At 38.1% G+C, this 25304-nt stretch overlaps 1 protein-coding gene across 2 annotated transcripts in view; it reads left to right on the plus strand.

Moving 5' to 3' along the window:
* Positions 1 to 501: 501 nt before the first annotated feature.
* Positions 502 to 25304, plus strand: part of CD86 (CD86 molecule) — a 61309-nt gene continuing 36506 nt past the window's right edge. Inside the window, exon 1 of one of the 2 annotated variants that reach the window (XM_053663108.1) lies at positions 502 to 638. In XM_053663108.1, the coding sequence (XP_053519083.1) occupies positions 625 to 638 (14 nt within the window). In that variant the 5' untranslated portion in view covers positions 502 to 624. Of the gene's footprint in view, positions 639 to 12938; positions 12959 to 25304 lie in introns of those variants that run through there. The other variant, XM_053663110.1, reaches the window with a different exon arrangement.

Genomic DNA, 25304 nt, shown 5'->3' on the forward strand with positions numbered 1-25304 from the left:
GTTTCATTAAGATTTGTATAGGCATGATTAAGTGTCTTTGAGGATTATTAGACAAATAAAGATAAATTCCTAAGATTGAAAAAAAGATTTTTATTTATTTATTTTTACAGAGGTGAATGGAGGGAGAAAGAGAGGGAAAGAAATATCAGTGCATGGTTGCCTCTCATGTACCCCTGACTTGGGGACCTGACCCACAACCCAGGCATGTACCCTGACAGAGAATCAAACCAGCCACCCTTTGATTTGCAGGCCAGCACTCAATCCACTGAGCCACACCAGCCAGGGCTCAAGAGGGATGATTTTCAGTCCACTTCATGTAAATGTTTTGTTTGGAACTAAGCCACTGAATTATTTTTTAAATCATATATAGGTAGACCTAGGTCAATGAATCCAGATGTGAGGAAAAGGTTAAATTTTCTTTCCACTAGAGTCAGCTAACTCTGACAAAAGAGAAAAGAGGAACAGCTTTTGTTAAAGAAAACTACAGGGTATGTACAGTTATTGAGAAGGAAGGCTTTCACAGGGTGGAAGGGATTGCTCCTCCTTCCACTGTAACTCGGACTAGCACAGACAAGACAAGTGGGGTCATTCCTAGACCTTAGCCAAACGGTGGACACAGACAGAATGGATCTTGGATGGTGAGTAGACATTCTTATTATTCTTTGAAAGGCAATTTTGAACTAAGTGACCTCAGTGACAGGCTGAGGTTTAGGATGGGTGCTGTTTTCTGTCCTTCCTGCCCAAGAACGCTAATATGTATTAAGGACATATTTATACAGAAGCTAAAAGTACAAGCTCTGGGAAAAAAGAATGGTCTATTCTAGAAAGCAGTAGCTAAAGTCCCAAAGCCATTCTCCCCTTCTTAGAACATCTATTGTAGTTGATTACTTAGCTCCAAGGCAGGGAAGCTTTTTAAAAAATTTCAGTGAAAGACATTTGACTGCCATTTGAAGGAGAGAATTATTGAGCTGCCCAAAATTGTATTGCTTGTTGGTTTTTTAAAGTTCTTAATTTTAATTTTGTAAATTTTTCCAAATGTTTGAATATTGCAGTTGTTGATTTTAAGAATCACAAAATTTTAAAATATTTACATAAAGATGGCAAATAATTGGGGAAAATGTTGTGTCTACCAAGATCAGTTTGGTCCAGGGATGGGGTAAAAAGATAGAGAAGGTAGAAAGGGACAGGCCAAGGAAAAGGAAGAGGAAGAAGAATATAAATAGAAAATACAGAACCTAGATAATGAGTCACAAATAGGCCTTGGGAGATTCTGAGTAGGGTGAGGTGGTGGAAAGAAATAGAGTAATTCAATTAGCTACTGGGTCCTGAGCATGCTTGTTGTGCTGTGTACTTTACTACTGTTGTTTCACTAAATTTTAATCTTCGCAATGACTCTCAGGCAGATAATATCATCACTGTGTTTTATGAATGAGGTAACTGTGGCCGAAGAGGCTAAAGGTCACACTGCTCTTAAGGAAGAAAGGCAAAATCTTTCTCGCCACTTGGTTCCACACCACAGAGTTTCTTCATGCCTTGGCAGGTCCCTATGTCAGTGACTTAATGGGGAGGGGTCACAGCTACACTTCTCTTGGATCATGGCACCTGGGGTCATTACTTATTATTGTCTTTGAAAATCTAAGTAACTCTCATCTACCCAGTGCTAACTTGTTTGGGAAACAGCTTTGCTGCTTTTATTTTGAAAATTAGAATTTAATTTCCAAGTAAAGATTTCTTTTCCCTCCAGTGGAATTCTGAAATATTACACATGTGTGAACATTGTATAGATTCTAGATTCTCTTTGTCAAAAGAGATTATCAGCAGGAACTTCACAATATAAATAGCCAATAAATAATGTCTAGTCTTATCTGAAATAAAGAAATGCAAATTAAAATAGTGAAATAGTATTTTCTTTTATCAAAGTGGCAAATATCTTGTTTAAAAAGCAAGTAAGCAAAAATTCTACCTGTTTCTAAGGAGAGAGGAACAGTTATACCCTTATTATCATAAGATAGTAATATAGTCTTTCTGGACGATAATCTGGTGACACATTTCAAAAGCTCTTAAAATGTGTTTCCTTAAACTAAGCAGTTCAACTTTTAGGAATTTACTGTAAGGACACAGTCATATATGTTTGTCAAGTTTTAGTGATGTGGATATTTTTGTTGCCCTTGTTTCTAATAGGGAAAATCTTGGAAACAACTTAAATTTCTAAAGATAGATAACTGGTTAATTAGGGAACATCTATAATGGAATACCTCACAATCATTAAAAATGCTATTGTAGAACAATTTTTAATATGTTTAGATTAAGAGCAAAAAAAGCAGAATATATAGTTCTACTATTTTTATACATGATACTTGTATACACACAATGTTAATCAGATACGTAGGTGATTTCTGTTCTCTACTTTGTGCTTTTAAACTTGGATTACATCTGTAGGCAGAAAAAGAAAATTAGATACCTAAAAAACAGAAATCAATAACTCATAATTTGTGAAATGTCATTGTTAGGGCTTCGGCACTTTGTGTTTAACTTTTTGTCTCTTGACTCCTCTTCAAAAATACCTACCTTACCCGTAATTCACTAGATCTTAATAGGCTGGTTTTCACAGAATGGTCTATGTGAAAGAGACCAGAACTCTCATTTCCTTATTCTATGGGTACAATGGCATGGCCCTAGAGTGAGTACACACTGGGAAGAACAGTGTAGTGGGTAAGTGGTTACACTTTGGAACCTGAGCACTGGGGTTTGAATCTCAGCTTCTCCCACCTTCTAGCATGTGACCTTGGCCAAGCTGCTTAATGATTGTAATCCTCAGTTTGTTATCTGTATAATGGGGATAATTGTGACTTGCCGTTAGGTGGTTGTGACATTTTAATGAGTTAATCCATGTTAAGTGCTTAGAGCCTTGTTCTGATAACTACTAAGTAATTATTATTAGTGTTTTTACTACTATTACTGTTAGGATTAAGAAATAGAAGAAAAATGATTTGTCCAAGATTACACAACTACTTGATGGCAATATTAGGACTAGAATTCAGGAAGGTTTTTCTTCAAGCAGGTACTTAATACCCTCTGAGCCTGTCAGGACAACCCCAGACAGGGCTCCATGGGGAGCTAACCTGAAGTAGGCAGAGCCCAAGTACAAGGCCTGCCACTTCTTTTTATTTATTTATTTATTTAATCTAGTATATTTTTAATATTACCTTTTAGCCCCCTTATACTCCCCTACCTCCAGCAGTCACTACACTATTGTCCCTGTCCATGAGTACTTATTCCTTTTTGCTCAATCCCTCCATGCCCTAAAGCACCCCTGCCCCCATTTTCCTTTTTTGTTAAGTTTGTTCATTGTATGAGATTCCATGTATGAGTGAAAATGTATGGTATTTGCCTTTTTCTGACAAGGTCAGACACTTCTGATTGCAGTAGGAAACCAAGTGCTGGAGAAGAGGGTGAGGCTAAGGAAGCTAAGAGCCAGGTTAGGCACAAAGATAAAGCCTGGAGTAAAGGCTAGTGCAGGAGAGAAGAGATGACTCAGATACTTTTATAGACCACCAGCTGTGGCTTTCATGGTGGGTCAACATGGTTTAAAGACCCAAGGTCTGGGTGATTAAATAGACAAGTAGGGTGCATGGGGGAATTGCAACTATAGCTTCAAGAAGATGCCTGACCGATAGTAATAAAAAAGACCGAGGTGGAAACTGGGAGGGTCCAGGACAAAGAGCCTCCAGAGCCCAGGCATCCAGTTGTGATTATTCTAAAGTCGCTGCCTAAATATAACAAGTCATAAACAAGCAAAATAATGATAAAATTTGCTTAAAAAATTTCTCTGGCAGCAGAGCACAGAAGTGATTTGGGGTGACAAGATCACTTAGAAAACCATTGTAATAATTCAAGAAAAGGTGTTAAGGGTATGAAACCAGGGCAGTTATGGTGGGGTCAGAGAGGCAAGGATGCATTTAGGAAAATTTTAAGACTATAATTGACAGGATTTGGGTTTTGGCAAGTGTGGAGCTTGGAAGGAGAGGTCTAAGTACACAGTGGAGTCCTTCATAAAATGGGGAGTATGTAGGAAGTAGATTGGGTTTGGGCTGGGGAAAAAGAGGGAAAAAGTTGAGTTCATTTTTTAACATGCTTCATTTGAGATCCTGTGGAGCAGCTGAATGGAGATGTGCAAGTAGACAAGTAACTATACAAGCACAAAGCTCAAGAAAAACTCATGGGCTGGTGTAGACAGTAAGAGTCTTCAGCATTAAGTACAGCTGATTGTTGCAATTGTTGTGGGCGAGATCACTAGGGAGATATGGTGGAGGGAGAAGAAGCCAAGGATGAAACCTATAAAACTTTGATATTTAAGGAGGTGGAAGAGGATGAAGAGTCCAAAACAGACACCAAGGAGGGCCTACAGAGATTAGAGCAAAGCAGGAGAGAGATGCAAGAAAGAGGAGGACGTATCTGTGGAAAGACCAAGCACATTTACTAAACTTCTACATTGAACACATGAGATACAACAGGAAAAGTGACTCTAGGGACTCAGTATTAAGGATTGAGTTGTGTCCTCTCAAAATTCGTATGTTGCAGTCTTAACCCCATACCTCAGGATGTGATCATGTTTGGAGATAATCAAGTTAAAATGAAGTCATCTGTGTGGGCCCTAATCTAAGATGACAGATATGCTGATAAAGGAGAAATTTGGGTACAGAAACACACATAGAGGGAAGATGATGTGAACAGCCATAGAGAAGATGGCCATCTACCCACCAAGGAAAGAGGCCTGGGAGAGATCCTTCCCTCATGGACCTTGGAAGGAATCAGCATTGCTGATATCTTCATTTTGGACCTCTGGCTTCTAGAACTGTGAGACAATAAATTTTTGTTGTTTAAGCCAGTCAGTTTGTGGTACTTTGTTACTACATCCTATCAATGTAAAAATGTCCAAACCTGAAGCAAATTTTTATGTGTTTATTTGAGCCAAACTGACAACAATTGCTGGGAAGCAAGATCTCAAATGCTTTGAAGAGTGACAGTTTTTCAGTTTCTTTTATGCATTTTGAATCAAGGAGGGAACATAAAGAAGATTACATGAAGGTGAGAAAAAGTAAGGCAGAGATTGGATTACAGGATAGTTAATAAGATTATGTGCTCTTTTGAGGGTGGTTACCTTCTGAGGGGTCTGAAAAAGAGGCATTTCAACAGTGTGTTAACCTGCATGTACAAAACCAGTGGACAAGGCTTGCTTAAGGCAAAAATAAACCTTTTACTGAAGAAGTTATATGCCTGGGACCCTCCCAGTTAGGAACTTTTTACCAGATCACCCTGTGAGGTTACTTTCAGTTAGATTTATTACAGTACCCCTTTTCATTCACACTCCCTGGCAAACTAATAAACTTGGTGAATGTGCGCAATACCTTGGTAAGAGTGCATTCAGCCAGAGACCCTAAACAAATGACTCAGACATGGGAGGGGGAGCGTCCAAAAACGATTAGGTTACCTAGGCTAAGAGGAAAAAGATGTTTCATAAAGCAGAGGGTAGTCACAAGGTCAAATTCTGCAGAAAGGTGAAGTAGGAGAATGACTAAAAATGTCAGTCTCAGGGCCTTCAGTGACCTTTATAGAACATTCCTAGTTAAGTAGGAATAGATCTCAGAGAGCTGAGAATATGGAGACAGGAGACAGACCACTGCTGCGACCCATTTGCTGATGAAAAGGGACCTCTTCACTGGACCCAGCTTACCTCTGCTGTCTATAAAGATCTTCATGGAAACAACTTAGAGTTGAGTTAGCCAGACCTGGAGTCTCCTCCAACTTAACAGCTAAACACAGGAGAGAAAAGTCTGTACTTCTTACTCCACACAAACTGCTTTGGGAAGGATTTCAGGAAGAAAAGGATTTTTGCAGTTGTCACTTTACATACTGAGGTTTTGGTATGAGCACAGGTTCCATTTTGTTTCATTAGGCCATAAGAAAGTCGTTATTCAGTGCTTCTCAGAGACGAAACCCATGGTGAATCTGGTGATGTAAAGAAAACAAGTTCGAGTGAAATTTTGGGAATCACCTATAATTTAAACAAGCAGGAAAAAACATGGAATTGGAATGGAAAATCACTAACGCATTTTCTTAGAAAGCCTTGAACTTTAAATGAGGGTCTAAAATATCCTTTCTGTAATCTCAGGGATATTATTGGCAAAATAATCCAAATGTCACAGTTCTATAATAGGGGATCAAATTAATCAGATTTGGCTGAAAGATCTAAGAAAAGACCTAATTAAAAAAAAAGAATGAGCATTTAGTTAAGTAAACCAATTAGTCACTACTAGCCAGAAGCTAATCATGGGGTAAAACCTGAAATAAATAACTACCCAAAGGTAAATCTAGATCATCACCCCAATCTTACAACTATTCTCAACCAACTAAACAATAAATCTTATGAAGAACTTAATAGTTTTAAGGATAAACTTAAAGAATACACTAAAACAATACAGAAGAAATAACCAACATGTAGTTTTAAGAGTCTAATTGGGAATAGAAAACAACAATTTTAAATTACAAAAGCAATCCATGCCGTTAATAATTGTGATTTTTATTTTTTGAGTTTAACTTCATTGTATTTTTTCCATTACCATTTATACCCCTGTTATACACCCCCCACACAATAATCACCACACTGTAGTCCATGTCCATGAGTCCTTTTTCCTTTTGCCCCATTCCTACACCCCCTCACCTCCACCCAACTGGAAGTCATCCTGCTCTCCACCTATGAGTCTGTCCCCATTTTCTTTGTTAATTCAGTTTGTTCATTAGATTTCATATATGAGCGAAACCATATGGTATTTGACTTTCTCTGACTGGCTTATTTCACTTAGCATTCATATTCTCCAGGTCCATCCATATTGTTGAAGATGGTAAAACTTTCATCTTTTTTTTACAGCCAAGTAGTATTTCATGTTTAAATGTCCAATAGTTGTTTTATCCACTCGTCTACTGATGGACACTTGAGCAGCTTCCATATCTTGGTGATTGTAAATAATGCTGTGTTGAACATAGGGGTGCTTATGTTCTTTCAAATTAATGTTTTGGTTTCCTTCAGACATATTCTCAGAAGTGGAAAGCTGGGTCAAAAGGCAGATGCTTTTTTAATTTTTTGAGGTATCTCCATAAGCTTTCCACAATGACTGCACCAACCTGCATTCCCACCAACTGCATTTCCAGTGCAACATTCCCAGTGCAAAAGGGTTCCCCTTTCTCCATGTCTTTGCCGGCAATTGTTGTTTGTTGATTTACTGATGATAGCTATTCTGACAGGTGTGAGATAATACCTCATTGTGATTTGAATTTGCCTTTCTCTGATGATTAAGGGACATTGAACATCTTTTCTTATGTCTATTGGCTATCTGTATGTCCTCTTTGAAGAAGTGTCTATTGAGATCCTTTGCCCTTTTTTTAATATGGGCTATTTGGTTTTTTTGGTGTTGAGTTTTGTAAATTCTTTATTTCCAAAAACAATACAGGGGTTGATTTCCAAAAATTTGGAAATTACTAGATATATCAACAAATATGTTCTCCCATTCAGTGTTTTTATCATCTTGATCGTCTTCTTTGCTGTGCAAACACTTTTTAGTTTAGTGTAGTCCCATTTGTGTATTTATTTATTTTTGTTTCTGTCACCTGGGAAGATATATCAGATAAAGTATTGCTATGAGCAATATCTGAGATTTTGCTGCCTATATTTTCTTCTACAATTTTTATGTTTCCCAATCCAACATCTAAGTCCTTGATCCATTTTGAATTTATTCTTGTGTGTGGTGTAAGAAGGTGGTCTAGCTTCATTTTCTGCACGTATCTGTCCAATTTTCCCATTACCATTTATTAAATAGAATATCTTTAGCCCATTATATGTGCTTGCTTCCTCTGTCAAATATTAGATAATTAACTATAATGGTGTGGGTTTATATCTGGACTTTCTATTCTGTTCCACTGATCTATATCTTTGTTCTTATTCCAGTACCACGCTGTTTTGATTACTATGGCTTTACAGTATAGTTTGGTATAGGTAGTATGATTCCTCCAACATTGCTCTTCTTTCTCAGGAATGCTGTGGCTATGCAGGGCATTTGTGGATCCATATACATTTTTGAGATATTTGTTCTAGGTCTGTGAAATACATCATTGGAATCTTGATAGGAATTGCATTGAATCTGTAGATTGCTTTGGGTAGTCTGAACATTTTAATGATGTTAATTCTTCCTATCCATGAACACAGTATGCACTTCCATTTATTTGTATCTTCTTCAGTGTCTTATTCTGAGTACAGATCTTTTACATTCTTGGTTAGGTTAATTCCTAGGTATTTTATTTTATTTAAAGCAATTGTAAATGAGATTATTTTCTTAATTTCTCTTTTTGTTAGTGTGTTATTGGCATATAAAAATGCAACTGATTTCTAGATATTAATTTTGTTTCCTGTTCTTTGCTGAATTCATTCACCAGTTCTAGTAGTTTCTTGATGGAATCTTTGGGGTTCTCATGGCATCTGCAAATAGACAGTTTTACTTCTTTCTTTCCAGTATGGGTGCCTTTTACTTCCTCTTGTCTAATTGCTGTGGCTAGGACTTCCAGCATTATGTTAAATAAGAGAGTTGAAAGTGGACATCTCTGTCTCGTTCCAGGTTTTAAAGGGAACGCTTGTAGTTTTGCCAATTAAATGTGAGGCTGGCAGTGGATTTGTCATATATGGCCTTTATTATGTTTAGGTATGTTCCCTCTAGTCCCGCTTTGCTTAGAGTTTTTATCATAAATGGGTGCTGGATTGTATCAAATGCTTTTTCTGTATCTGTTCATATGATCATGTGGTTTTTATCCTTCATTTTGTTTGTGCAGTGTATCACATTTATTGATTTGTGAATGTTGTACCAAACTTGCATTCCCAGAATAAATCCCACTTGATCGTGGTGTATGATCTTTTTGATGCATATTTATATTCAGTTTGCTAATATTTTGTTGAAGATTTTTGCATTATGTTCATCAGAATTATTGGCCTGTAATTTTCTTTCTTTGTAGTGTCTTTATCTGGTTTTAGAATTAGGATAATGGTGGCTTCATAAAGTGAGTTTGGGAGCCTTGCCTCCTCTTGAATTCTTTGAGAAATTCAAGGAATTCCTCTTGAAATAGTTTGAGAAGGAGAGGTGTTAGCTCTTCGTGTAATGTTTGGTAAAATTCACCTGTAAAGCCATCTGGTCCAGGGCTTTTTTTGTTGGGAGTTTTTTTATTATTGCTTCAGTTTCACTAGGTGTAATCTGTCTGTTCAGATTATCTGATTCTTCCTGATTTAATTTTTGAAGATTGTATGTTTCTAGGAATTTATCCATTATATCCAGGTTGTTTAGTTTGTTGTCATGTAGCTGTTCATCATATTTTCATATAGTCCTTTGTATTTCTTTGGTGTCAGTTGTTATTTCTCTTCTCTCATTTCTGATTTTATTTATTTGGGTTTTTTTTTTTCTTGATGAATATGGTTAAAGGTTTGCCAATCTTGTTTATCTTTTCAAAGAACCAACTCATGCATTCATTGATCTTTTGTATCATATTTTTAGACTCCATTTCATTTATTTGTGCTCTGATTTTTATTATTGCCTTCCTTCTACTTACTTTAGACTTCGTTTATTGTTCTTTTTCAAGTTCCCTTAAGCATAAAGTCAGATTGCTTACTTGAGTTTTTCCTTTCCTTTCCTTTTCTTTTTCCATTTGTTTTTTTTTTGGGGGGGGTTTTTTTTTTGAGACAGATCTGTAATACTATGAATTTCCCTCTAGGGACTGCTAGTCCTATGTCCCACAGATTTTGGGTGGTTTTGGTGTCATCTTCCTTTGTTTCAAGGTGTATTTTGACTCCTTTCTTGATCTTGCATAGACCCACTTATTATTTAATAATATGTTATTTAGCTTCTATGTCATGTATTTTTCAGTGTTCTTCTTGTGGTTGATTCCTAGTTTCACAGCATTGTAGTCAGAGAAGATGCTTGATATTATTTCACTCTACTTAAATGTATTGAGACTTGTTTTGTGTCCTAGCATGTGGTCTATCCTAGAAAACATTCCATGTGCACTTGAAAAGTATGTATATTCTGCTGTTTTGGGGTAAAATGCTCTGAAGATATCAATTAAATCCATTTCATCTAGTGTGTCACTTAAGGCCACTGTCTCCTTGCTGATTTTCTGCCTGAAAGATCTATCCATTGCAGTCAGTAGGGTGTTAAAATCCCCATCTATAACTGTATTTCTGTTATCTCTCCCTTTATGTCCCTCAAGAATTGCTTCACTTTAGGTGCTCCTATGTTGGGTGCCTAAATGTTTACTAGAGTTATATCCTCTTAAAGTATTATTTCCTTTATCATTATGTAGTGTTTTTCTTTGTGTCTTATTATAGCCTTAGTTTTAAAGTCCATTTTGTTGGATATAAGTACTGCTACCCCAGTTTTTTTCCTTTCCATTTGCATGAAATATCTTTTTCCATTCCTTCAGTTTTAGTCTATGTGTATCTTTCAATCTGAGATTAGTCTCTTGGAGGGAGTATATATGGGTCTTGTTTTCTTATCAGCTCATCTACCCTATGTCTTTTGATTGGAAAATTTAAGGCATTTACACTTAATGTGATTATTGATAAATATGTATTTAGCACCATTTTATTGTTAGAGTATTTTCCTTTTTTCCTCTTCTCCTCCTTCTTTTTCTTTTTCTTCTTCTTCCTCTCCCCCTTCCCCTCTCCCCTCTCCTTTCTCCTTCTTCTTAAAGCAATCCCTTTAACATTTGTTGCAATACTGGTTTGATGTTAACAAACTCCTTTAGTTTTTTCTTGTCTGGAAAGCTCCTTATTTCTCCTTCAATTTTAAATAATAGCCTTACTGGGTAAGGTAGCCTTGTATAGGTCCTTGCCATCACCTTGAATATTTCACACCACTCCCTTCTAGCATGAAATGTTACTGTTAAGAAATCAGATGATCTAATTGGTGCTCCATTGTGGGTAACTACCCACTTTTCTCTTGTGACCTTTAGGGTTCTCTTCTTGTCTTTAAGCCCTGTCATTTTAATTTAGATGTGTCTTGGTGTAGGCCTCTTTGGGTCTTACTATTTAGGGACTCTCTGAGATTCCTGGACTTGTGTGTCCTAATCTAATCACCAGATTTGAGAAGTTTTTCATCATTATTTCTTCAAGTAAGTTCTCAAGTCCTTGCTCACTCTCTTCTCCTTCTAGTATTCCCATTATGCAATTGGAGTTACACTTCAAGTTGCCCAAAATGTTTGTTAAATATATGGATCACCCATGGACATGGACTACAGGGTGGGGATTGACTATGGGATCAGGTGGCGGGTGGGGCTGGCAAGAGCAATGGGGGAAGACTGTAATAGAACAATAGTCAATTTAAAAAAAGAATATAGCCCTGGCTGGCGTAGCGCAGTGGATTGAGCATGGGCCTGTGAAACAAAGGATCATGGTTTGATTCCCAGTCAGGGCACATGCCTGGTTTGCAGGCCAGTTCCCAGCAGGGGATGCATGAGAGGCAACCATACATTGATATTTCTCTCTCTCTCTCTCCTTCCCTTCCCCTCTAAAGATAAATAAAAATTAATTAATTAATTAATTAAATTTAAAAAGAATATAAAATTTCAGTTTAAGACCCATACTTTTCAAATTAAATAAATAAATACAGTTCATTATATTATGAGGTTTTCTCCCTTTGTTTCTGCTCAATAGTAAGCAGCATAGAAACTTGACAGGTTAGGCAATTTGAATGTAATATATAATACAAAACTCATGTGGACAAATTGCTTCTTGCCAATATTTTGAACGCAAGTCAAATCTTAGATTTCCCAAAGAATTTTTTTATGGTCTCAGTAGTATATTAATAGTTTTACTTATGTACTCAGGTGACCATGCCAGAAAATAATCTCTTGTACAATTCATTTGGCCTCTTAAAATTGATTTAAATAACACAAAAAAATCCTTATACACTAGTCAGCCTAAGCCTCATGGATAAAATGCTTATTTCCCATGGGTAGACACTAACATGCTTGGGTTTCCACAGTGCCATTTAACATATTGTTCTAATTTGGTGGAGTAAATGTTCTTCTTATAGCCCCTGGAAACTACTCTGCCTTATAATGTTCCTATCTCAATGAATGTGTACCTGATACTTAGAAAATGTTGGTAAATAAATATATCTTTGAAATGATATTAAGCAAGGACCAGTATGGCAAACTGCAAAAATTAAAACCTTTTGCTTCCTCAAAAAAAATAAAATAAAAAGTTTGTTAAGCTCACCTTTTTTTAAAATTCTTTTTTCTTTTTCTGCTGCCTGAATGCTTCTTTCTACCCTATCTTCCAAAATCACTGATCAGTCCTCTGCTTCATCCAACCTACGGTTTATTCCTTCCAGTGTATTATTTATTTCAGATATTGCAGTCTTTTTTCTGGCTGGTTCATTTTTATGGATTCCATGTCTTTTTATCATGCTACTAAGTGTCCTTATAATCATTACTCTAAACTCTCTATCTGATGTATTGTTTGCCTCCATTTCATCTAGTTCTTTTTCTGGAGAATTCTCTTGTTCGTTCATTTGGGGTCTGTTTCTTCATCTTTCCACTCTGGCTGCTTCTTAGTATTTTCCACCTTAGTCATTAAACTGATCAGTGATATAAACTCAAGCTGTAATCAGCAGCCTAGCTTAAGCACCATAGCATGGGGCAGAATAATTCCTGTGGGTGGGCTATTACTTTCCCTGAGGCTGATCCACTTCAAAAAGAGTGCTCTGCCTGAGAAAGATGGCTTCTGCAGTATATAAAGAATGACTCAGCCCAGAGACTGTGGAAATTGTTCCTTCAATTCTCTCTCTCCCCAGATCCACCAACCCCAGACTCTCCTCAAATGTCTCTAGTCTACTCTGCACCCCCTCTGCCAGAGCCCAGGGTAAGTGCCTGCAAACAAAATTTTGTGAGCTGGCCCTTTAAGAAGCTGTCTGCGTCTCCAACTGTCTCTCGCTGGCAGAAACCCTGCTACTTTTCACAGCTGGATGTTATCTGGGTTCCTTTCTGGCTCTGGTGCTATAAGCTAGGGAGCCTGGCTTGGGGTTTAGAGCCCACATTCTCAGGGGTAACACCCTGGCTGCTGAAATATCCCTTTAGAACTTTGGCTGCCACTTGTTGGAGCCCAGCCCCAGCCCTCTCAAGTCTCCTCCAGTCCCTACCTCTCACACTCCCTACCAGTCTTGTGGCAGTGAAGGGGTTTCTTCTGTCTGTCATTGGTTCTAAGGCTTCCCTCCAGCCAGTGCTTAGTTGACTATTCATGATGATTTGTCTACAATTTAGTTGTAATTCCAGATTGGTTGTTGGAGGAAGTTAGTGTAGCTTCCACTTACTCCTTTGCCATCTTGGATCTCAGTAATTGTGATTTTTAAAAAAATAAATATAGATGACAAAAATATTCTCATTAGATATATAAGGAAACACCAATTCAAACCCTAATTAAATATTTTCATTTGTTAAATTAAACAGTAAAACAAATGAATGATCTAATTAAAAATGGGCAAAAGATTTAAAAAGCCATTTCTGCAGTGGGAATATGTAAGCACAGATAACAAGTACATGAAAAGATGTTCAATGTCATTAGCCATTATGGGAATTAAAACCACAGGGAGATATCACTATATACCTACCAGAATAGCTAGAATAAAAACTAAGAACATAACCCCAATCATAAGTTGAGAAGCGTCAGTACAAGCAAACACTGTCTATTTTTCTGTGTTTTAGTGATTTTTTCAGTTCACTCAGCACCTTTGGTCCAAGCTTGTGCCACACATTAGAATTATACCAAAGATGAGTAAATATGATTTCTGCTCTCAAGGAGCTCAGTTTAGTGGTAAATATATCAAATGTGATGATTTTTTTAAATAGCAGTGGAATGTGTGACGTTCCATAGGAGCACAAAGGTAGCTGCCTTCCATTTGTCTGTAGGCAGTATTGTATCTTGAATAAGTGCCACAGCTTTGAGTCAGTCAGGCTGGTGTCAAGTAATAAGTGGTTAATAAGTTGTTTTACACATATTAGCAGTATCATCTTGGGGAAGCTCTCCAACTGCCTGAACATCAGTGGCCCCATCTATAAAATGCAGCTATTGGTACTTAACCAATGCCATGGAGGTTTTAAGAATTTATAATGGATGTAAAATCTTGTGGAAATAAAATATTTTAGTCTTCACATTCTTTCCTTTAAGATCTATTATTTCTTTATTTTAATTTTATTTTTCAATTACTATTTACATTCAATATTATTTTATATTAGTTTCAGATCTACAGCACAGTGATTAGATAATCATATACTATACAAAGTGTTTGCCCCAATATTTACAGTATGCATCTGGCAGCATACGTAGTTATTACAATATTGTTGACTATATTCCCTGTGCTGTACTTTATATCCTGTGACTATTTTGTAACCACCAATTTGTACTTCTTAATTTCTTCACCTTTTCAACCACTCTCCCAACTCCCCTCCCCTCTGGCAAACATCTGTTCACTGTGTCTATGAGTCTGTTTCTATTTTGTTTGTTCATTTATTTTGTTCTTTATATTTCACAAATAAGTGAAATCATATGGTGTTTGTCTTTCTCTGACTGACTTATTTCACGTAGCATAATACGCTCCCAGTCCCCCTATGCTGTCACAAATGTTAAGATTTTGTTCTTTTTTCACGGCTGATTAATGTTCCATTGCACATAGGTACCACGAGTTTTTATTCACTCGTCTATTGATGGGTACTTAGGCTACTACTATACCTCGGCTATTGAAAATAAAGTTGAACATAGGGGTGCATATATTCTTTTGAATTAGTGTTTTGGGTTTCTTAAGATATATACCTAAAAGTGGAATCACTATGTAATAAGACAGTCCAATTATTATTTTTTAAGAAGTTTTCTGAGTACCCATACTGTTTCCTATAGTAGCTGTACCAGTCAGCATTTCTACCACCAGTTCACAAGTGTTCCATATTCTCCACACCTTACCAACACCTCTTGTTTGGGGATTCCTATATCTTAAATAAATATTCAGTTTTCTTTAGCTCTGCCTTTCCCCATTCAGTTCTGGTAAATAGATTTTTACCTGTAACCTAGAAGTTGCTATGGTAGAACTCCTAATTATAAATAAGAGAAGAGCAGGCTCAATGAAGGTGAAAAAGGTGAAAGCCACCCAAATATATTTCGTGTAAGGGCAGGACACCAAAAACATTAAAATAAAATTATTTCCTGTAATTTGTAATCATATGAGTGTCTTCATGAAGCTATCTATACACCCCCCCATTTTTAGCCTTCTGAACTTCAAAATAATTTGTCTGTTATGTCTGTTTTTAATCTATAAAGATATTTTTGTTCATTAGTCATCATGGGTAACATTCAAATTGCATTTCTAATTCTAGAAAATATATAAATGACCATTTTACTTTATGAAAAAATGCTCATTCCTCTTGCTCTAATAATTTTACATTTAGCAATTTAAATAATAAAGTAATAATAGATATGAAAATGTGTGTATAAAAATGTTTATTACAGCATTGATATAATAAAAAATAATCAACCTAAGTTTTTCATAATAGGTGAATGGTGAAGCAAATTATAAATGAAGTTGATAATGACTTTGAAATGACAGAATTAAACATAAGGCTATGAAATAATACAGAAAATAATGCATAGAAACAAGATAGCAAACAAATATGTCAAAATAGTCACAGTGGTTACCTCTAGATTGGTAAGATTACAGAAATAGATTTTGTTTTTCTTTGACTAAAATTGCTAAATCTACAGTGAATTTACATTGCTCAGCTAAGCAGGATGAACTCAAGGTAAAAAGTGACCTAGTGGTGAGGTATAGATTCTAAGTCAGGAGTGGCAAACCTAGAATGCCCATGGAGACCCTCAGAGAGCAAGCACGTGATGCAGGCCTGTGGTTATCAGGCCTTCGTAATGTATGAATGGTAGAAACTACATGACACCAGCAGATGAGCCCCACCTCAAGCAATGCTGCTGGTCGCCACTCTGTTGTCCTGTGGGCAGGAACGTGGACCAGCACAACTCAGTCCTGTATTTCAAAGGACATGGAAAAGGTAAACTTATAGGTGAAATCTCCTGATTTTTACATACGTAATGCCCCAGTGTCTGGAGGGGTTGGTTTGGCCCAGGCCACCCTTTTTTACCTTTGACCTGTGTTGTGCAACAGAGCTTTAGAGGAGAGGGAGACCATTGTGAACGGAGTGGTTTAGGAATATATTATATTCCAGGCTTTAAAGAATCAGAGCTAGAAGAGAGGGGATTGGGACTGCTTGTTTATTAATTTACTCAATACAGTTTTATTTAATGTTGAGAAAATGAAGATTAATCCTATAGAGATCCTATTTAAAAGCTACTAAGGAAACAGGTTTCCCCCTAGCTAACATTTCTTACCATATGGCAGGCATTAGGGAATACCATATTGTATCTTATGTTATTTTCTGTGATCCTCACAACTCCAAGGGGTAGGTACTATCATTGTCTCCCGTCTTCCACAACTGAAAATGAAATCTTGGAGATGTTAAGTAACTTGTCCAGGTCATGTGACTGATAACAGAACCAGGAATCCAGACCCCCATCTGACTCTAGACCAAACCTCTAAACAGGTGTGTTATATATTATGTGAGATCAGGGGAAGAATGGACTCCTCTCAGCAGCAAGAAAGATTTGTGGATGGAAAGACACACAGTCAGAGAGAGCTGTGTTGGGTGAGGGTCTAAAACAAGTTCTGGCAATCAACTAGCTCTGATAAGAGCTAGGGAGCCATTGGCCCCGGGCAGAGGTTGAAAACTAACGGCTGGTAAATGAAAAATAGTATACAGACAAACAGTAGTCTTTAAAAATAATTTTTAAAAAGAACTTCATAATTAGTTGTCAATGCTTTAAAAATCAGGAGAGGTCACATAGATTTGAATGTCCAGCTCCTCTGGGAAATCATAATCCTTAGTAACATTGGGCCCACAGTCCCTTATGGCATCAATTTTCAACCTTTTTCATCTTGTGGCACAAATAAACTAATTAATAAAATTCTTGTCACACACACATATGATCTGACAATGAATAGATATAATTTTTGTTCATTCACACTGAATGGCTACTGTTGTATTGGCTATTGTCTTTTTTTTTTTACTTGACAGTCTAAGGGAAACTAGGTCAGTGTGCCTGACTAAATAGGTTTGTATGGTTCAAAATTCTTGCAGTCCGCCAGTGCACCATGGCACACTGGTAGAACAGTGGTCCCTTACAGTAACAACTGGTGAATGTGGCAGAGGCTGCTCAACTTCCAGTGGGGTAGCAGCTCTCCTCTTTCCACATGGGCTACTTTGTTCATTTAAGTTCCAGCCAGGAATCTTCAGGCACTTGTATCTTTTTTAAAGCCTTGGTCTAGAAAGTGAAGCATCAGAGTATGGGAAGGAATAACCAGTGGCACAAGGCAGATGAGACCTGGGAGCATGGAAGGTAAGGGTGTTTGAAAGCATGGGCCCAGAAATACACTTTCTGAGGACACAATATCCTAAGGCAGAGGCCGTTTATCTTATTCCCTTCTGTCTGGGTTGGACATGGTCCCAAGACCTTCAGCTGGGGATTGAAAGGAAGTAGATTGGGTGGAGAGGAGAACTTGATTGAGGGCCCAGTTGAGAAGGTGGAAGTTTGAGGGACATGGAAATTTTAGACCACAGGGAATAAAAATTTAATGTGACCATTCAGTGGCTCACTCAAGATTCTGTTTCCAGCAGAATTCTCTGGCTTGCTAAGTGTTCACGATTGCCAGGAAAACTAGTTAGAAAAAAAGAAAAAATCCAAACCCAGACTCTTTAATGCCTCTAGCTTTATTTTCATACATATGGGCAGAGTGATTTCTTTACACACGACTTAGGTACTGACCTGAGGGTCCCAATCAGTTCTGGGGATCTAAGGAAAACATCTCCTTAGATTAAAAGCATTTTGGACAGGTTACTTACTTCTCTAAGCCTCAGTTTCTTCATCTGTTAGAAGGTTTAATAGTCTCAGATTTTCAGAGGATAAGGATTAAGTGAGTGGCTGGAGGAATATGCAGTGAACGCTCAGCATGGGAAGGAGTAAAAGATTGGTCGCTGTGATGAGCAGGGGTGGGGCAAGGGACCTTACTGAAGTGTCTTCCCTGAATCTTTGCAATGACTGTGTGAACAAGGTGTTATTTTCTCCGTTAAACAATAAAATGAGGAAATTGAGGTTTAGAGAAGCTTAGTAATTTACTCAAGGTCACACAATTAGTAAGGGGCAGAGGGGAGAGACTTACTCAAAAAAATGCCAAACTATGCCCCCAAAAAGTACTAGTGTCTGTCTGACATTCTAATGATAGTCATATAACATTATTGGCTAGAAATTCAAACATTCAGTTCTATATCCTGCTAAAATCTTGAAGTCACTCATTGTGTGTCCCTGGGAAAGTGGCCTAACCTCTCTGAAACTCAGCTTCCTAATTTGTAAAACTTTGAATGTTTATTGTAGAGATTAAATGAAATAAATACCATTAAAGTTCTTTATAAGCAATCAGCTAACAGGTATTAACTCCAGTCATGTTTACTGGAACTGTTACTGTGCTGAGGATGCAGCGGGGAATGAAATGTGCCCATATGAGCGGTGAAACTTCAACACTGAGGAAACTGTTATAGTGGGAGAATAAATAATGTGGTTTGGGAGGGAGGAAGCTATGGTGGTTTGGGAGGACAGATATGGTGGTGCAGACACAGATATGGAGGGAAGGATGGCCTGGAAGGATTCAGCTGTGAACTAGGGAATAATCTGGATCTCAGAGCAAGAATAGAGTTTTGCAAACAGACAAGGCAGGAAAGGCATTCCAGGCAGAAGGCACAGGCTTGTGCAAAAGCAAAGAAGGCAAAAAGTCCAAAAAGGTCTGGGACGATCAGGGAATAGTGAACAGTTCAAGTGTGGCTAGAGGGTTAGCTACCTGGGCCGATTGACAGGAGCAGAAGAGAAAAACTGGATTCATGCTTTGAAGGGCCTTATGTGCCTTGCTCAGTAGTGTGACCACTAGCCCATGAGGAACAGATAGCAAGTCTTTCAAGCAAGTGTATAATCAGATTGTTTTTGATGGGAGATAATAATAGAGTAAAGAATAGTGAGGGGGAACCAGCCAGGAGGCTATTACAATAGTCCACACGAGAGGTGACATACCCCCAAACTAGCCGCCAATGAATTGCAAGTGGGTGGTGAGAAAGAGAAAGTGAAGGCTGAGAGCAATACAATAGTGAAATCCAAGGTATGAAAATCGTTCAGTCCCGTCTTGCTTACCACAGTCATCCCTAAGGACCAAAACAAAAACAAAGTAAACCTCTTTTAAAAATGATCTCTTTTGTTTGTATGCAAATAGGGCCTGCACAGTGAAAGTGCAACTCAAACCAAAAGAGGAGGGGCAGTGTTTTGTCTCCAACCCACAAAACGCAAAAATGGAATTGGTTTGCCAGTGTGTCCTTGGTAAATATTCTAACTCCTCAAATTAAAATTGTAGCCAACCAGTACGAGGCTTATGTGTGATTATTTTCCATCTTAAACCAGATTTAGGGAAAGCTATTTAAGGCCCTTGTCAAAAGAGGCCATCCCTTACTTACTTACTTATTTACTTACTTACTTACTCTGCTGAAGAGCAGGAGAAGCAACATCTTCTTTTACTGGAAAATTTCACGTAGCAACCCCACAGTGTGGTGAGGGACCTTTGCAATCTCCCCCACCACAGAAGTGTGCAAGGAGAGCTGTAAAAATTGCACCTCTGCACCACCAACTTGAAAATTGCAAGTCCACGCCGATAACTACATATCTTAAGGGTTCTCAGAAGTCTTATGTACTTGCTTTTGGTTACTAAGATGACACAGGGAAGTGAGTTTTTGGGGGTGCAGTGCCCTGCCCTTGACCCCGTTGTGAAATGGAAGCTTTAAAAAATCCAGTGGTTCTTTTACTTTCTTAAATAAGCTTAGTCATATTGGCAGTGTTCTGCATGCTGTAATCTATTTTATTTTAGTTAGTGGTACATATTTTATTTATACTCTTATATAAATATTTTTGCATAAAAAGGTGTTTTCACAGACCTTCATGCTTCCCTAAATTTGAAATAGGCTGCTATTTGTTAAAATGTGTTAGTTTTGTTATGTAGTATATTCCCTCCTCTACACACGTAAGAAAAAAAAACATATGGACTTAACTCTGCAAGCAACTTTTACATTTAGAATATTACCTCATTTTATGTCTTCTGAGGTTGTAAAGGAAATGACAGATGTCAGATGCTTTGTGAAAGAAATGACAGCTTCTCAGAATGTGTAAGAGCGTCCCCTTAAACAAACAGGCCACTTTAAATTCAGAGACCACAGTCTTTTGAGTTTGCATTTAGCATTCCCAAGTAACACTGAAGATTGAAAGGATAATGAATTTGGAACCAGATATTTACTTCCTTGAATTCTGAAAAGTGCCATTGCCGATGTTGGTAGTTTACTTGTATCAACTTTGAAACTTGCTGCTGTATGTGTTTCGTTCATCTTGAAAATATTTTACTTAGTTTTGTTATTTGTTAACTAATAGGCCATCTTTTATGTATTGTATTATAAATCTTGCCAACGAGCTAGAATATAGCATTATTAAATTAGAAGCTAAGGATCACTTAGTCTGCCCTACCCTTGAGTGAGTTCTCTCTTCTCTGCTGCCCATGACTGATGGTCATGTAGACCTTGTGCCTGTTTAAAATATGAAGTGAGGGAGAACCAACATCTCTTGGAGAAGCCTATTCCTGAGATGGAGGGCCTAGGGAATTTTTCTTAACTGTGACCTACATGACCTAGTAAATCTACCTCACGCTCTTAAGATGGTATTTAGTCATTAGGACGTCATACCTAACTGAAGTTTCTTATGTTGAAAATTGCTTGGTGGCAAGTACCTTGACGCGATTAGGTTTGTGTATGTCTCTTACACTGACCTGCAGGCTCTGGGCAGGCAAGGACCTCCTGCTTTCTCTCCCTGGGCATTGCAGGACCAGCCCAGGGCCTGCACTCAGTCAGGGCTGGTTCAGTATTTGTTGGAGGAATGGAGGCAAACTATTAAAAAGTAAAAATTCAAAATGGTGCAATTACATCTTTGGATGTTGATTATTAGAAAAAGGGAAATATTACTGAGATAAAATGATGAGGAGGGACAAATGTAAACCATGAAAATGTGAGAATTTGTGTGTCACTAGAGTCTATAATTACTACCAGTTCCCGTGGACACCCTGGCACTGCCCCTGAAGCTCTGCCTACCCACTTTGTGGGGTGTTTATACATAGGCAGGCAAGACTGCTGCTCTGATGTGTTCTTACTGTTATAATCCTGGTCTCTGGTATCCATGGGGTGAGTTGTGAGTCCCTCAGTTCCACAAGCTGCAGTGCTTCTCTGGCTTAGCCTTGTTTCCTGACCTGCTGTCCAGTTCCCGACTGGCTTTTTGGGGCCAGTCCCCCCAGTGACGGGCCTAGTCCCACAGGGAGAAATGATGAGGTGTCTCACCCACCTGCTGTAGATATCGCTCTTTGCAGAAACTCCTGATTCTGGAGGGGCCAGGATAACCCCACCCCATTCTGCTGTGTCTTCTCCAGACCACCAACCCCTCCCAGACCGTGGGTATGGAAAGACAGCTCCTCACTTGCTGGGGTTGGTCTTTCCAGACTGAGCTCTACCCAATCGCGCCTTCCTTATCTTGCCCACTTGTCAAACTGCCGAAGTCACAGCTCGTCAAAAGGCCACACCTATGCCTGGTACGATTGTACTCCTTTTTCCTAACTGCATATATCATGATGCTTATTCTTTTGACATTTTTTTCTTAACCTCCTTTCAATATATGCTAATGTAACTTTCAATACAAATAAATGTATTTTGCTGCAGGAGGTTGGCATGTTTTATTAACCCATCGTTTGATTTTTGAGAGAAAGTGCAGACAGAGTCTTTTGCATTCACTTCATAGAATCCATAGAATCTTACAAATAACTGTCTTGCCTTCCTGAGTTCTTCTTCAAGGACATCTAGACAAAAGTATGTCACGAGGTCCTAGTTTCCGTGTTCAGGAGTTGATCGAATACAAGTTAAGAAACAATTTACTTTGCCTCTTTATTTTTAGCATGCATGAATGATGGTTGTTAATTTGCATCATGAGAAAGTAAATAAAAGAAGGTACCCCAGGGCAGTCGGAGAAACCAAACCAACCAACCTAGGACTAGACAGTAGAGCCTGTAAGATTGAGGGTCTCTCCTAACCTCGGCAACTCAGATGTAGGATAGAAATATCGAGGTGGCAACATTGGGCTCAGGCAGAGAAAAAACACGCAACCTCAAATGCTTCACTGTATAAAGTTTTCTTTTCATTGTAAGTCAAGACTGTAACATCACCTCAAAAAAAACTTATTACATTTCTAAGAATGTTCCTCTAGAAACATGGAACTGAGAACTTTTTTTTCAATTGATCTGGCCCTTAGAAAACAATGGGGCTTTTTCTTTTATTTACCTAAGGAATTGACATAAAAATCTATGGTCCCTGCACCAGAAATCTGCAGAAAATGTCAAAATAGGGGCAGAAATACAAAACTGGAGATTTTTACAGCAGCATTGGTGTGTGTGGCATTTGCCTGCATGTCTGCAACATGGAGAAGTGAACCTTTGGACTGTGAAATCAATGCTAATGTTCTTACCCACTAGTCTAGAAGCCCTCTAAAATGTCACATCGTTAATTTAGTTACTTTACCAGGAATCAGTGCATGTGGTTACTGTGTGTATTTTTTTTAATGAATACGCTTTATTTTTAGAACAGCTTTAGATTTACAGAAAAATTAAGCAAATAGTACAGAGAATTCCCATAGCCCCCCCTTCCCTGCACAGTTTCCCCCGTTTTAACCATCTCTCCTTAGTGTGGTATACTTGTTACCATTAATGAATCAGTACTGATATATTATTAATAACTAAAATCCATACTTTATAGTAAGTTCCTCTCTTTGTGTTCTATAGGTCTATGGATTTTGATGAATTTGTAATAACAAACATCCACCATTACAGTGTCATAAAGACTAGTTTGACTGCACTAAAAATCCCTGTAACTCCCCCTGTTTATCCCCCCTCACACTCCCTGGCAAACCGATCTGTTGACTAGCTCCACGGTTTTGTCTTTCCCAGAATGTCATTTAGTTGAAATCGCACAGTAAGTAGCCTTTTCAGACTGGCTTCTTTCACGAGACAAGATACATTTAAAGTTTCTCCATGTCTTTTTTGTGGCTTGAGAGTGCATTTCATTTTATTATATTGAATTATATTCCATTGTATGGATGTACCACAGCTTGTTTACCCACTCACCTATTGAATGGCATCTTAGTTACTTCCAGTTTTGGGAGATTATGAATAAAATTGCTGTAAATATTTATGTGCAGGTTTCTGTATGCACATTAAGTGTCAACTCATTTGGGTAAATACCTAGAACGTGATTACTGGATCATGTGGTAGTTTTACGTTAATTAAGTTTTATAGGAAACTGCCAAAATGTGTTCCAAACTGCCTGTATCATTTTTTCACTCGCACCAGCGATGAGTGAGAGTTCTTGTTGATCCACATCTTTGTCAACATTTGGTACTGTCAATTTTGGGGGTGCGGATTCAGCCATTTCAATAGGTAGGTGTGTAGTAGTATCTCGTTGTTTTACTTAGCAATCCCTTAATGACATGTGATACTGAGCATCTTTTCATATACCGATTGCCATCTGTATAATCTTTAGCAAGGTGTATGATCTGATCTTTTGCTCATTTAAATTATTTTTTTCAATTACAGTTTATATTTAATATTATTTTATATTAGTTTCAGATGTATAGCACAGCAGTTAGACAATCATATACCTTACAAAGTAGTCCCCCTGATATTTCAAGTACCCACCTGGCATCATACGTAGTTATTACAATATTATTGACTATATTTCTATGCTGTACTTTACATCTCTGTGACTATTTTTGGCTACCAATTTGTACTTCTTCTTTTCTTTTTATTGGATTTATTATGGTGACACTGGTTAACAAAATTATATACAGGTTGTGGGTACACAATTCTACAACACATGACCTGTGCACTGTATTCACTACCCCAAGTCAAGTTTCTGTCACCATGTATCCCCCTTTCCCTTCCTCCATCTCCCTCCACCCCACCTTCGCCGGCAGTCACCACACTATTGTCTGTGTCTGTGAGTTTTTTCTCTTCAATTTGTATTTCATAATGTCTTCACCTTTTTTACCCACCCCACTAACCCTCCTCCCCTCTGGCAACCAACCATCAGACTGCACTGCATCTGTGAGCCTGATTCTATTTTGCTTGTTTATTCTTTTGCCCATTTTTCAATTTAGTTGTTTTCTTATCTTTAAGTTTTAAGAGTTTTTTGTGCATTTTGGATACCAGTCCCTTTTCAGATAGACATTTTACAAATATTTTCTCCCAGTCTGTGTGGCATTTCTCTTAGCAGTTAGAATATTTATGCTTTAAGGAGAAAGGGTTCTAAAAATACAATATTGCAATAGCAGTAAAAGGAAAAATTTGTAGCAGGTGTTTTATGTTCTCTCTCAGGTTGTGTCAGGGAACCCTGTCTGTGGACCCAGCTCAGTTTCATCGGAAGGGGAGGGTCAGAGCCCGGACACTACTCAGCGTTACCAGAGGGTGTGCAGTAGGGCTGGGCAGGAGAACAGAACCTGACACTGAGCTGCATCACTTCTGAATTAAGAACGATCTGGGAACTATGTTTGCAGGGCAATCCAACCTCCCCTGCAGGGATTATACTATGCCTAGGGTATGAATTCCTGTACATGAATCCAAGTATGTGAGAGATGATCACTTTTTCATTTCCATTAATTCAACCTCATACCACCTCTGAGCCACCATTCTACCAGTTGGACAGGAGACTCTTTTGATCATACAAGGTTCCCTTCCTCTCCAGCAGCCCAGGAAGGACTCCCCGCTGTGTAGAAAGTGGTGAAAGGGCCTCAAGTCCTCTGTCTCAGAGGCCATTGGCAACCTCACTATCTAGCCCACAGTGGTTTATGAAGTCTGGCAGCTCTCTGCCCTCAGGCCACAGTGGGCTTGACTTTATCTGCTGAGACTGGGACCCCTGAGCCCAAACCTCTGTCATCCCTGAGGTTTTTATCCCTTGGGAGCACCAAGAGTGGGTGCTTGGTTCTACTGTTT

The sequence above is a fragment of the Artibeus jamaicensis genome, unplaced genomic scaffold (assembly GCF_021234435.1).
Source record: "Artibeus jamaicensis isolate MK-2021 breed Jamaican fruit bat unplaced genomic scaffold, CSHL_Jam_final contig_3126, whole genome shotgun sequence".
NCBI lineage: Eukaryota > Metazoa > Chordata > Mammalia > Chiroptera > Phyllostomidae > Artibeus > Artibeus jamaicensis.